A 14818-nucleotide genomic window follows, 5' to 3' on the forward strand; every position below is an offset into this window, starting at 1 on the left:
CTCAGTGGTAGAGTGCTTGCCTAGCACACATGAGACACTGGGTTTGATACTCAGCATCACATAATAAATAAATTAATTAAATAAAGGTATTGTGTCCATGTATAACAAAAAAAAATTTAAAAAGAAGAAATCCCTCTAAGCTGATATGTGCAGATTTTGAAACACTGCAAGAAAAGTTGGGTAAAGATGTAGGGTGGAGGGTCTGGGGTTGTGGCTAAGTGGGAGAGCACTTGCCTAGCATGTGTGAGGCACTGGGTTCAATTCTCAGCGCCACATAGAAAGAAAGAAGGAAAAAGAAAGAAAGAAAGAGGGCTGGGGATGTGGCTCAAGCGGTAGCGCGCTCGCCTGGCATGCGTGCGGCCCGGGTTCGATCCTCAGCACCACATACCAACAAAGATGTTGTGTCCGCCGAGAACTAAAAAATAAATATTAAAAAAAATTCTCTCTCTCTCTCTCTCTCTCCTCTCTCACTCTCTCTTTAAAAAAGAAAAAGAAAGAAAGATCTATCATCAACTAATAATAATTTAAAACAGCATAGAAAAGGCCAAAGCATGAGAGAGAACTGAGAGCCACAGACTGAGAATGTGGTCTAGCTCCAGAGAGGAGGGTAACCGGGCTCTGCAGGTTCCCCATGCCCTCCCATACAGCTGTCTCCCAACCGCCAAGTACAGTGACTAAAGCACAAGCTCTGGGGTCAGGCATGACTCCCTTTTGGTGAAAAAAGGAAATGCTAGAATTTCATCGGGTGGCAAGAATGAAGAATGCGCCTGGCCGGTGGCACACGCCTGTAATCCCAGCGGCTTGGGAGCCTGAGGAGAATCACTAGTTCAAAGCCAGTCTCAGCAATTTAGCGAGGCACTAACATCTCAGTGAGACCCCGTCTCTATAATACACACACACACACACACACACACACACACACACACACACACACACACACGGCTGCGGATGTGCCTCAGTGTTAGTGCCCCTGAGTTCAATCCCCTTTACCTAAATAAATAAATAATAAACAAAGCCTTCAAGGTGCCCAGCCTTACGCTAGGCCAGTGGAGAGTACTTTTATCGATCCTGGCTAGGGGCCCACTCAAGGTCTGCGCAGGCCAGTCACCGTTTCTGCAGCAACCAAAACACCGGGTTGCCCGGGCAACAGGCTAGTGGCAGCGCGCCTGTATTAGCCGAGGGGAGAGTCTGTTGTCTGTATGCCACATTCGATTGGCCAGCGAGGGCGTAGGATCCGCCCACATTCCCAGTGCTGCGCTGCGCTGTAGCTGAGAATCCGCTCACTTTCTAGGTGCGGTGCTAAACTGCCCTTGCCTCAGAGCCGACCTCTGCAAAATGGGTGTAACCATGAAGGGTCCTTGTGAGAGGCCTGGGGAAAATGAAGATCAGAGGGAAGAGGCGATAGCACCCGCTGGGTGTTTTGCAGGGGTCCCAGAGGCCGACAAGGATTCAGAAGCAGATTCAGACTCTGACCTGGAGACAGAAGGTGCTCTGAAGCAGGGGCCTAGGCCTGACTTCTCACCTTGGGGGCTTCTTGGCAGGTGTGGAGGGAAATGGGCTGAGACTGAGTGGGAGCTCATCGTTTTGTAGGGTGATTTCAGGGCAGCCAGTGGTCTCTCAGGCCATGCCCACCCTTCTGAGCGACATTAGGAGGTCCATCATTAAGAATATGCTTCCAGGGCTTGGGATGTAACTCAGTGGTAGAATGCTTGCCTGGCATGTATAAGGTCTTGGGTTTTATCCCCAGCATTGCAGAAACAAAACAAAACAAGAACATGTTTTCAGAACAAAGAAATGCAAAATCCTGCCAACAGATCTGAAATATGAGGACAATAGTCCCACCAGTACAGGAAGAAATGCCTCTAGAAGGGAAACAGCTAGGATAGTAATGGAGGGTAAGGAGGGAGGTGGGTGTGCTAGTGAAGGGCTCCACATTTACCTCCCTTGTTTCCTTCCAGGCATACATGGACTTAGAGAACCCATCAGGGATGCCCTCCACTTGGGGTCTTGCCGGGCCTATAGCATTGTGCCCACCATCTACTTTCTGAACCAAGGGTGTGCCCCAGAATTGAAGCTGAGGCACCGTGGTCTGGGACCCCAGGTACCTGTGGTGGGACTCTGGAGTCAGGCTTGGTGGGTGGCACCTAGGAGATAATAGCCATGGGAGTGCCTCTCATTGAGACCATCCCACACACTCCTCAGCTGTCCTTTTTGCCAGGTATATCCCATCCCCTATATCTGGGTAAAGATGGAGGCTGGGACACATCAGCCATGAAGGTTGGGGAGCATACAGGCTCCTAACCTGCTGGAGGGTCAGGGAAGACTTCAGAGGGTGAGATCTGATTGGAGCTTAGAGGGAGAAGAAGGTGTCCCTTCAGAATGTGGGAAAGTGAAGGCTTTTGGGTTGGAGGGCACTGAGCAGGCTGAGCCCTGGAAACATGAGCCCAGAGATGGCTAGATGTGTTTGGTGCCCTCAGCCCTGAGAAGAACCTGACCTCTCAGGACTCTCTGCTCTGTTCCAGGGGGCGTGGACTCTGGCTTCCATGTTGACCTCCAATCCCTACATTAAGCGGCTGGATCTTCAGGACAATGGGCTCTGTGCGGCTGGTGCAGAGGCCCTGGCCTATGTCCTGAGCAAAAACAGCAGCATCTGTGGTAGGTGCTGAGCCTGGGGCAGGTGGGCAGGCTTGAGTTCTTTCCTTTACTTTTCTCAGTGATGTGGAAAGTCAGGCCTCACTTGGGGTCCACTGGTGGCTAATGGGAGGGGGGGGTTGCTTAACACAGGATGCAGCACATGAGGGTGGAGTTAAACCCTCTGAGGATCCAGCCTGTGGAGCAGTCAATGCTGGATGCCATTTCTTTCCTGACCAGGTCTACCCTACTCACTCCCCTCCTCCACTGACCAGCACACCCCCTCCAGTATAGGGTAGATTCCCAGTGCCTGAATGCAGGGTAGAGGAGAGAGGCAGAGACCAGACTGTGAAAGAAGCAGGAGGGCAAGGTAGGAATTCATTGAGGCTGGATCCATATGCCAGCTCTGCAGGCAGATTGGGCAAGCAACTAAATCTTGTTGAGCCTGTTTTCAGCCTGTGAAGTGGCCCCAACAATACCACTTAGCCATTGGGTTTTGGTGAGTATTAAATAAAACTGAGTATATAAAGTGGTCACCAGAGTATCTGGTCCATGAAAGAGCTCCTTTCCTGGCCACCTGGGCTAGTATCATCAGTCCCTGGCAATAGAACAGAGACAAGTTAACAATGTGGTAGCTATTCCTCTAACAACATTCTCCACAGTACCACAAGGTAGGTGGCTTTTAACCCTTTGGCAGAGAAGTTTATAAACAGGCGAGGAGGGAGAGGTCAGGGGCCCAAGGGGACCTAGCCAATGGGTGGCAGAGCTAAAACTCTAGGATAGTCCAACCTCAAAGTTTCTTCCTCTGCCTCAGGCATGGAGGTTTGGGAGATATAGGAAGGTGGATAAGGGTGGTCTTGACTTCAGATCCCACTGACTGAAGAATGATGCTGGCCCCCAGATGTGGATCTGTCGGAGAACCAGATTGGAGTGGCAGGGGCCCAGGCTCTTTGTGCTGCCCTCCAAGTGAACCAGGCTGTGCAGAAGATACAACTGGCAGGAAATAGCCTGGAAGAGAAGGCAGCCCAGTACCTTGCTGAACTCTTGCTGGTCCACACAGGCCTGAAATCCCTGGATGTCAGCTATAACCAGTTGAATGACCAAGCAGGTAATCCCTGGTCTGGGCCACCATGGGACATTACACCTCATCTTCCTTTGATGATAGGGGAAGGAGGTGGCAGAACCATAGTGAGCATTCATGTCTGGTTCTGCTCTCTCTATATACCTTGGCCCACTCCTTGTCCACTCTAGGTACACACAGCCTTTAACTCATTCCACAAATATCTCATTACCCACTGTTGTGTATACTTAGCACTGGTTTGGCCACTAGGGATCTAGAAGTAAACAAAACAAAGGCCCTGTCCTCAAGAAACACATATTAACAAGATAATTCTTAGTAATTATTGGTGCTCCAAAAGAAACAATCTAAAACAAGAAAAGAGTGGGGACTCCTTGCTTTAGAGGGATGGCCAGGGAGGCTTCTTTGAGTAGGTGATATTTAAACCTAAATGAGGTTTGCGAAGAGGTCATGGCAAAACCAGAGGGTGAGAATTTCAAATAAAGAAACAGTGAGTATATAGGCCTGTTTCTCAAACTGGTAGATAACCAATATGACTAGACTAGTGTTCCAGGGGAGAGTGACTAGGCTATGGTATAAAGAGTCAATGGCTGCAAGTCATGGCTGAACGTGTGAAAATTTTATTTGAGGTACTGTGAAAAACATAAGTGGATTGCTTGATCTCTTTCTCTCATGCCCCAGGGCTTTTGCATGAGCAGTCTGTTTGCCAGGAATATACACTTCTGTGCCTGTTCCCAAAGGTTCCAACCAATTATAAGAATCATCTATAAGCAGGCTGGGGATGTAGCTTGGTGTGGTGGAAAGTTTGCCTAGCATGCACAAGAGAATCACCTAGAAGCAGGGCACAGTGGCACGTGCTTGTAGTCCTGGATAATCATGAGGATTGCTTGAGCCCAGGAGTTTGGGGACAGCCTGAGCAACATAGTAATACCCTCATCTCAAAATAAAGGAAAATAAAAAGAATAACCTGGGATCCTGGACCTCTTGAATAATATTTTGAAAGGAATGCACATGTTATTTCCACTTTAATAAATTCCCCAGGAGAAAATTGACTGATCTGGAAAGTTTTGGAATTGATAATCTGTCTCAAGCACCAGTGTTGGCCTGTGAGAATCAGCCCTGGAGTTTAACTGACACTCAGATTGCTTTCTAAGAAAATTTTATTTTGGGAAGTCAGTGAAATTAAAGGAGAAGTTTATTTCAGATTTTGACAAAATATAGGTGTCTTTCCAGACCGTCACAATTAGATGGAACTGGTTAGTTATATATTAGTAAATTTTTTGTTACTATAACAAATACCTGAGATAACTAATTTATAAAGAGAAAAGATAGGGCTGGGGATGTGGCTCAAGCAGTAGCGCGCTCGCCTGGCATGCGTGCGGCCCGGGTTCGATCCTCAGCACCACATACCAACAAAGATGTTGTGTCCGCCGAGAACTAAAAAATAAATATTAAAAATTCTCTCTCTCTCTCTCTCTCTCTCTCTCTCTCTCTCTCTCTCCTCTCTCACTCTCTCTCTAAAAAAAAAGAGAAAATATATATTTTGGCTTAGTTTTATTTTTTTTAAAGAGAGAGAGAGAGAATTTTTTAATATTTATTATTTTAGTTTTCGGCGGACACAACATCTTTGTTTGTATGTGGTGCTGAGGATCGAACCCAGGCCGCATGCATGCCAGGCAAGCGTGCTACCGCTTGAGCCACATCCCCAGCCCTATTTTGGCTTAGTTTTAGAGGTTTCAGTTCATGATGAATTGGCCCATTAGTTTGGACCTCTCATGAGGCAGCACATCATGGTAGGGGCATATGGCAGAGCAAAACTACTCAACTTATGGCCAGAAAGCAAAAAGACTAAGAGGAAGAGGCCTAGGTCTCAAAATTCCCTTCAAGAACATACACTCCAATGACCTAAGACATCCCACTAGGCCCCACCCCTTAAAGGCTCTGTCACTTTCCAGTAGTGCCATTGTGGGGATCAAGCCTTTAAAATATGAACCTTTGGGAGCCACTTAAGATACAAACTCTAGCAGAGGTCAAGCACCAGAGAGGCAGCTAGAAGAGAGGGGCTGGAAGCTAAGGAGATACAAATAAGTACACAAGGAAGGTAGAATGGGGCCTGGGAAAGGAAAGGCCATTTTGTTTCTCCAAATAGGGACCTGAAGGTATGGCTGATTTCCTTGAGTGGTGAAGGAGTTTCGGTCTTAGTCTCCTCACCTGATCCATGGTGATGGCACCACCTACCTCAGGATGGCTGTGTAGATGATGGAGACCAAGCATTAGCTATTACAGATGTATAAAAGAAAGAACCCTCTCACTGACCAGTAATTCAGCAAAGAAGGGATTACTATCAAGTGGATGACCACCACCCTCCCCTCTCAGCTCTGGAAGTGTCTGGGGAAGGAAGAAGTATCCATATCTAAGAACCTGGAGGTATCAAAACTGGAGTTGGATGCTGAGTCTGGCTCTTGGAGCGGCAGTGCATTGGCACAGGGAGCTCTCCAAGGTGCTAAAAGTGTCTGCCACTGTATGTGCTAGCAGAGAAAGCTGGCTGAGTGCTCTTACTGATCCATTCATTTTTTCCTCTCTGCACTTCTTCAAACCAGCCTTACAAGACATGTAATAGGCTCTGGGCTCATGGGGAGGAGTCAAATTCTTATCTTCAAGGGACTCCTAGACTGGTGACAGAGACCAATCAGACAGGAAGAGATCTAGTGGCTAGAGCCTGGAAGGATGGAGGGATTTCTGGTGTTCCAGAGATCCAGAAAGGCCCAAACCAATCTGACCAGGCAGTACAGGCTTCTTGAGTCTATGAAAAACCAGATTAGAAATATTAGAGCTGTTATAAAAGTAAGGAAGGGGATTCCAAAATAGGGGACGGCCAAGAGACATGTCAGAGCTGGTGCTCTGGAGAACTGGGAGCAGGTCAGACTGGCCAAGTACTACAGATAGAAAGCATTCTATCGGTTTGGGTTCTTCTAGTTCTACATGCTAAATATCCCTTTTGAGTTTCTCCATACACAGTCACTTCCTTTCAATATCTCCCTGGGCCTCCTCTCCATCATGGCTGTTCTAGCAGTCACCTCTTACCTATAGCAAGCACCGTTCAATGGGTCACCTGACCACTCACTGTCTTTGCTGATGTTTATCATCAGACACTAGGAATCTTGCTGAAATGCTATTTAGCCTTTCCTGATTCCTTGGCTACTATAGGGAAGAGCCTGAGCCCTGTCTTTGACATAGAATTACAGGCTTCTGAGCCTCTCTCAAATACCACCTACTATCTACCACATTGCACCTGCTTCCTTAACCAGCTCCATGCCTGAGTGTGTTTCTCAAATGTCTCTGCACTTCTGTTCTTTCCTGTGTCTACTGTACATTATGCTTGAATACATGAGTGGTGGATATTCAATTCAGAGTTATAATTACTTTTGTGACTCCATCAAGGCCACCACTCTCTTCCTATTCCTCCCTGTTTTAGTTTATATTAGCTTGCATCCCATTAATTTGTATTTGTATCTCCCCTATAAAATGTGGATTCTGTGAGGGCAGGGCAAGCCTATGTTGACCTCATCTCTTAGATACTCCTGCCCAGTAGAGATTCAGGCAACAGTATCATTTTTTAAAAAGGAATGAGCAGAGTTAATAACAAGATCTATCTTGGTGTTCCAAAGGAGAGACACTTGGACCAGCCTTGGCAGAAAACACAGGACTAACAGAGCTTAACATAAGCTGGAATCACCTCCGGGGTCCAGGAGCCATAGTATTTGCCAGGGGACTAGAGGTATGAGACCCCCATCCAGTCAGTTCCTGGGGCCTCTCCTTTGCAGATCATCAGATATGAACCTTAGATCTTTTTTCTTATTCTTTATTTTTAGGGGGTGTGGGGAACCCAGGGCTTTGCACATCCTCAGTGCAAAATTAAAACTTTAAAAAGAACTTAAAGGGTGTTTGTTTTAGGTAACTTTTATTTTCCTCACCCCATCTGATGACTACAGTACACTGGGCCCACTATCTGGTCACTTACTGAAGGGTCCAGAGCTGAATGTTTTGTACCTTCTCCAGGTACAAACTCTTGGCTAGTAGGGAACATCTGTCAAGTCTTGTAGACGGATACAATACCTTTACATAATTTGTTTATTTTTATTTTTTAATGTTTAGCTGTATATGGTCACAATACCTTTGTTTTATTTAATTATGTGGTATGGAGGATTGAACCCAGTGCCCCATGCAAGCGAGGCAAGTGCTCTACCACTGAACCACAACCCCAGCCATAATTTCTTTTTATATGGTGCTGAGGATAAAATCCAATGGCTCACGTGTGCTAGGCAAGTGCTCAGTGACTGAGCTAAAACCCTAGCCCCACATGCTTACTATTAACATAAATAGATGTTTTTCCTGAAAGACACCATTGCAACCCTGAATGCCAGTACACTGACTCAAACGTCTCACTTGCTCCCCTATATATTGAGGTTCATACAAATTGAGAGTTGAGCCTCAAGCAATGCTAGAGTGGCACAAGGCATATTCGATGTTCCTGTAACAACTACTTTTATGGACGACCTCTAAGGCAAGGTGGTAGGTCAGGGTTTTCTTCTCAGAGCACCAAAACATCTCTTCCCATCAGACACTTGGGCAGATTTTATCCCGCAAAACTTTGCTGGAACCCGAGGTCTTTGGGGCTGCTTTATGTCTCAGGGTCCCTGATATTAAGAAAATCCAACATGGCAAGGTGTAGTGGTGTACACCTGCAATTTCAGAGGCTCAGAACACTGCAGCAAGAGGATGCCAAGCTCAAAACCACCCTCAGCACCTTAAAGAGAGGCACTAAGAAACTTAGCAAGACCCTGTCTCAAAATAAAAAATAAAAAGGGCTGGGGATGGGGCTCATTGGTAAAGTGACCCTGGGCAAAGTCTCTAACAACAACAACAACAAAAACCCCTCCCACATGCATGGAAATCAGATTACTGTGTCTTGGGACCCATTACTGCCTGGTCTTTGGGGGTCCAGAGACCATGGACCAGTCCCAGCCTCCTCTGTTGTGCTTGGGACTGTTCAGCTCTATTAGCATCACCTCCAAACTAAAGCTAATGAGGGGAAGTACAGCACTTTACCTCATCTCTGCTCTTTTTCATTTTGTCCCTATCATGCACCTCAAGCCTCTTGGGTTCTGAGGATGTGGCCCCCATGCTTTCTGCACCATGAGATGTGGGTCCCAGCTTCACTCTTTATGTTCTAGGCAAATATCTTCCTGAAAGTCCTAGACATCTCTTTTAATGGTTTTGGAGATTCTGGAGCTTCTGCAGTGGGTGAGGCCCTCAAGGCCAACAACGTGTTGGAGGAACTCAAAATGAGGTGAGAAGTATAGGGGTATCATGCAGGGACCAGGGGCACTGTGATCTCACTGATATTCATTTTCATTTCTGATCCTATGACAGTCTACTTAGGAAGGGGTTTGGCTACAATCCTAAGACATCCAGCTCCATCCTTCTCTCTCAAGATCATCACTGATACATTGTGACTCCTAATTCCTGCACTGAAGGCAGGTAGCTAGGGATACCCAAATGTAAGTGTGAATAACATTCAGAAGGCCTGGCACAGGATGGTGACCTGTGAGAACTTCCCTGCCTTTCAATGGATCCCCTTCTGGAGGGAGCAAGGTCAGGCTCTGACTGGTGGCCCCACGGGCATGGTTGCTTGGGGTCAGCTCTGAGTGAAGTTTTTCTCCAGGCCAGGCGGCATCTCAGCCCTCAACAGGTAATGAATGGGGTAGGGCAAACCCACTGGGGAAAAAGAGGCAGATGTCAGTTAAGTTATAGGCTGTTGTGGCTGAGCCCCTCCCCAGGGGCTGCACCCTGCAGGCAAGAGGCCCCACTCAGTCCAGCACATCTTTCCTCTCCATGGGAAGAGCCAAGGCTGGAGGCAGCAACAGGAAATGCTGAAATTCATGGCACAGCCAGAGCCAACATGTGAGAAGTCAGAAGTGGGACTGGCTCCTGAGAAAAGGTGGCCCTGAGTTGAAGCCCAAAGTTGGTTTATTATTTTTTTTTTTTTTGAGAGAGAGAGAGAGAGAGAGAGAGAGAGAGAGAGAGAATTGTTTTAATATTTATTTTTTAGTTTTTCAACAGACACAACATCTTTGTTTGTATGTGGTGCTGATAATCGAACCCGGGCCGCACGCGTGCCAGACGAGCATGCTACCACTTGAGCCAAAGTTGGTTTCGTAGGAGGAGAAGAGAGGATGAGAACAGGGTGATGGGTGATTATTGATAGTTGTTGTCATGGTGATGGGTAGGTAGCATGGAGCAGAACATGTGGGGGCACCTGCTGAGCTCAAAGAGCCAGGGAGTGACGGCTGGTCTCCACCACAGGAGGACACTCTGGCCTGTTGGCTGGGTGATCTCCCTGGAAACAGAGTCACCCGTGAGGCGGCATCATACCCATCTTTTTCACCCTGAGTTGCCTGAAAGACCTGGGCATGAATGGAGGGCTGGAATGAGAAGCCAATCCTGGTGGATGCAACAGAAGATCCAGAAGAGACACTGGGGCAATCAGTCCTGCACAGCTCTTTGGAAAGCTGCAAGAGGAATGAGTCTTTTTTGTCAGAGTTAATTGTACAAAGTAATGGTGTTCTGTGTGATATTTCCATACTCACACTGATCAAATCCAGCCTTTCTTTTTCCACCTCCCCACTTCCAAACCCTTCCCAAACTCTAGTAGTCACTAACCTATTTTCAGGTTGATATTTTTTAGCTTCCATATATGAGAGAGAACATGTGACCCTTGTGTTTCTGTGTCTGGCTTATTTCACTTAACATAATGTTCTCTAGTTTCATCCATGCTGCTAATGACAAGATGCCATTCTTCTTTATGGCTGAATAATCCTCCATGGTGTATAGGTACCACATTTTCTTTATCCACTCACTTGTTGATGGACACCTAGACTAATCCTGTATCTTGACTATGATACAGGATTATTATCTTGACTATGACTCATAAAGTTTTTTTTTTTCAGCAACAACCGAATCTCTGCAATGGGAGCCCGGCACCTGGGGTTGGGCCTCCGGGTCAACCAGACACTGAGGATTCTTGTTGTGAGTGCTAACCTCAAGAGGGAAGCCTCAGCACAGACCTGCCCTGTGCCTGTCCACTCAGATGCCTCCCCACCACATCACCATACCCAGGGCCACTGGATGGGTGGCAGTGTACACAGACTCCAGACCCCTGATGGGGTCTCTGGGAGGGGGGCCTCCTGAATTACTTTTGCAACTACTTCTTCCTTTTGCCATTCAGTCTCCCACCTCTGGCCTGGCCCATGCTGAGATTCACACTCCTCTTCTGTCCACCTATCCCTCTCAGCACTATGTCCTCAACAACACCTTGCTGACTTTCCTCCTCTTCCTTTTGGGGTGTTCCTCTGTGGAAAGTTGCCAGAGAACCCCTCGCTTGGCATTCATCTCCCCTGCTCTTTCTCTTCTGTCCTGGAACCCAGGGTCAATGCAGGTGGATTGGTTTGCCACTGCTCAGACCTACCTGAGGCCTGTGTGTCTAAAGGGAGTTGCCTTTCTTCAGAGTTGCAGGTGCAAAGAGAGCCACTGAGCAGGGCTCAGAGTGGAAGATGGAGAAGGGAGGGAGCCAGGCAAATGTGGAGAAAAATCTCTGAGGTCTGCTGTACCAATAGCTTGTGTTAGGGGACAGTATCACCAGCTCTGGGGACAGGGTTAGCATCTGGCTCTGCTCCCCATCTTCAGCCTTCCCAGGTCTTATCTCATTAGCTTTCCCATTCCTTGCCCCTCAAAAACTGTGACCTCTCTCCCAAGCTTACATGCACCTCTGCAGCACTGACAGTCTCCTAATCACAATGAACTCTTGAGAGTTCGTCATGAATGCTTCACCTCCTTCTAGGGGTTGCCTCTCAGTGGGAGAAACCAAGTCAGAAGATGGGGGCCAGAGCCTGACCCATGTCTCTTCCCCACACTTTCCCTCCAGTATCTCCTCCAGCAGAGTGCTCAGCCTGTTGGGTCTTCCTTTTCTCCCTTTCTCAGGTTCTGTTAAGCTGTTAGTTTTCCCAGTTCTGTCCTTCCTTCCCATCTGCTGCCTGATGATCTTTCTAAAATGACACATGCCCCTGTCACTTCCTGCTAAACCTTTCACTTCTGATAAATCCAAGCTTTATACCTCATCAATAATAGCACATCATGGGGATCTGGACTCTTCTAAACCCTGCTTCCAAGTTCATTGCTCTTCAGAATTTGCATGCACACACACACACACACACACACACACACACACACACACAGTATACTATTTCCTACCTTTGCTTTTGCTCCTGTTGTTCTTGCTGATATGCCCCTATCAGGTTGGTTCTGGGATTTTACTCTCCAATGACGACCTCCCAGGTGGTATTGGCATGCACCCTTGCATTGAACTTACCACACTGAATTTTACATTTCTTTTGCCTCACCTTCCCTGAGCAACTGAACTCTTATTTAAGAATCCAGTGTGTTTTTTGTCTGCATCTTTGGCTCCCAGCATAGAGCTGAATAGGTGCCTTGTCAGCATCCACTCCATTCCTCTCTTGCCCGGCTCAATATCCTCACCCAGGGCAATATGTGACACAGAAACACCTGTTGAGTTGAGGCAGTGGGGCCTTCCTTCCCACACTATGAGAAGAAGTGCCCTCATTCCCTTGCAGGTCGCTCTCAGCCTACCTGGACTCAGCTCCTCTTAGTTCTGTGTTGTCTTTCTTAGGTGTCCAGGAATCCCATGCAAACTGAAGGCTGCTCTCATCTCCTCAAGTCTGTCCGGGACAACCCAGCATCTGCACTAGAACTGCTAGATTTCTCTGTAAGAGCTTTTTCTAAGCCATTTTCTGATCCTCCCAACAACCCTGTTACATCTCCATTTGAGAGGAAAGAAATGGGTATTACAGAAACAAAGTGCCCTACTCAGATACACCAGTGGCAAGTGAGAGTTCCAACCCAGGTCTCAATGCAGGTCATGACACTACTGCAACTCTGCTCCCACTCTGGGCTGGCATCTGTAGCCTGGTCTGACCTTGGGCCCCGACTCTGTTCTTCCTTGGCTGAAAGAGTAGAGGTGGAATTTGGGGGCACCATGCTTAATATGCATGGATGTTTCGATCTGCAGGTTCAGCACTGGGCAAGGGTACCCTTCTTCCCTCCCCCATCCCAGCCAGTACTGCCTGCAGGTGGACTGCACTGCTGGAAGATCCATTTGTGTGACAGCAAGGGAATTAGAACCCACTTTTAATGCCATTTTAATTTTTTTCCTGTTTTCTTTCTTTTTTTCCTAGTTAGATAGTTTGCCTTTATTTTATTTGTTTATTTTTAAGTGGTACTGAGGACAGAACCCAGGGCCTCACACGTTTTAGGCAAGCGCTCTGCCACTAAGCCACAACCCCAGCCCAATTTTGCTTTTTTAGTATGGGAAAGAAATGTCACTCTTTTCTATTCTATGTCAATTCATCATTAAGGAGAGACTCCAGAATCACTTTGTGTATGTGTGTGGGGGGTGTGCATACACATGTGGTGTAGGGGATGGAACTCAGGACCTCACACATGCTAGGCAAACACTCTACCACTAAGCTATGTATCCAGCCTGACAGAATATGAAGTTTTAAAGTCTGGTTACCAATCAATGCTCATTCTAACCTAGATTATTTAATCCACACTTGAGTCAGTCATACCAGAACTATTTTCACAGTTCTAGTCTTCCTAGATTGTCCTTACAACTCCAAAGCCAGAAAATTAGCCTGACTTAAAAATGTTTCTTCAGTTCTAAAAATGCTTTTCAACACTGTATCTAATTGTTCTAGAATGGGGGGGGGTGGATAATATATACATTTGCCTGCCAAACTACACATTTATTCAATACAATATATGGTCATTAGCAAAGGCCTCTAATATAACAGAAATACCACTGGTTTTGCAATCAGTTCATGCCTGGGACCAAATCCTGAGTTCATCAATGTGGGATCTTGCAGAAGGTTCTGAACCAAAGAATCATCACACAAGCCAGGCTCTAATGTTCTATTTTCTAGTCTTTAACTGTTATCTTAGTCTAATCTGACTAACCCAGATTTTATCCTCAGCTCTGAGGGGAATGCTTATGACTTCTTGTAGTTGAAGTAAACTCCCTTCCAGAGCTCAGCCTTTTTCTTTATGTGAAATGGGGATAATATCTGCCTTCCAGGGGCACTGTGTACATAGGATAGGAACTAGGTGTAGTGGTGTGCATCTGTAGTCCCAGTTACTCAGGAGTCTGAGGCAGGAGGCTCTCTTGAGCCCAGGAGTTCAAGACCTGCCCTGGCAACACAGAAGGACTCCATCTGTGTTGAAGATAGTAAATTTAAAACATTTTAAAGTGAAAAAGATGGGATGAGATGATAGACCCTGTAGGTAGGACTTGCACAGAGAAAGGCTCAGTTAGTGTGCTAGTTCTCTTCTCCTCAGGCCTCTTCCCATGCTAAAGAGTGCCTAAAGATTAAGGTGGATCTCAAGCAGCATATACCCATGTAACTAACCCCCCACATGGAGAAATAGAGCATGCCCTTAAAAGCCCCCCTCCTTGAATCCCTTCCCTTTTCTATTTTAATACTTTGGGGAGTGTGAGATCATCATCCATGGGAGAGAAACTGCCCAGAGGAACTTCTTGGAGACCTTGTGTACAAGTAATACAACCAAGTTCTCAGAAAGGAAGAATGCACTGTCTTATCATGAGTTTCTCCTAGGATATGCAGGTGAACAGAGAGTTTGATGACCTTGCTAGCTCAGTGAAGGTGATTCTTCCAGGCCTTTGCATAAAGACTGGTGCTCCCAGAGTGGACTATAAGAAAGAGTTGCTGCCAGTCTTCAGACCACCCCCCACCAGCATCTGCTCCTAAATGACTTTGGAAGGTGGCTTCCTCATCTCCCAATTAGTCACTTCAGTTTCCACATGGTGGACTACTCGACTCATGACACTTGTATCTTCCTCTCTGCTCCATGGACCCTGCTATAATCTAGGCCTTCCTTTGCCATCACTCATTCATGTAACACATTGGTGTGGGCACAGGGTGAAAGATGTCCCTGTTCATCTTCCATATGTTCCTG

The 14818-nt window shown here is 46.8% G+C and overlaps 1 protein-coding gene across 1 annotated transcript; it reads left to right on the forward strand.

Moving 5' to 3' along the window:
- Nucleotides 1-1310: 1310 nt before the first annotated feature.
- Nucleotides 1311-14737, forward strand: LRRC74B (leucine rich repeat containing 74B). Its single transcript, XM_081288306.1, has 9 exons — nucleotides 1311-1486; nucleotides 1959-2101; nucleotides 2523-2655; nucleotides 3533-3739; nucleotides 7378-7487; nucleotides 8944-9059; nucleotides 10720-10798; nucleotides 12456-12551; nucleotides 14458-14737. The coding sequence occupies exons 1-9, from the start codon at nucleotides 1336-1338 to the stop codon at nucleotides 14608-14610; spliced, it is 1188 nt and encodes a 395-aa protein (XP_081144432.1). The 5' UTR covers nucleotides 1311-1335; the 3' UTR covers nucleotides 14611-14737.
- The last annotated feature ends 81 nt before the right edge of the window (nucleotides 14738-14818 follow it).

The sequence above is a fragment of the Spermophilus citellus genome, assembly GCF_964194105.1.
Source record: "Spermophilus citellus genome assembly, chromosome: 3".
Taxonomy (NCBI): Eukaryota; Metazoa; Chordata; class Mammalia; order Rodentia; family Sciuridae; genus Spermophilus; species Spermophilus citellus.

What these genes read in the sequence shown, in the direction of transcription:
- LRRC74B (XM_081288306.1), top strand. Translation starts at nt 1,336, where the DNA reads ATGGGTGTAACCATGAAGGGTCCTTGTGAGAGGCCTGGGGAAAATGAA. An exon ending in TATTTGCCAGGGGACTAGAG is followed by an intron (nt 7,488 to 8,943) that starts GTATGAGACCCC and finishes TTTATGTTCTAG; the next exon opens with GCAAATATCTTCCTGAAAGT. An exon ending in AGACACTGAGGATTCTTGTT is followed by an intron (nt 10,799 to 12,455) that starts GTGAGTGCTAAC and finishes TGTCTTTCTTAG; the next exon opens with GTGTCCAGGAATCCCATGCA.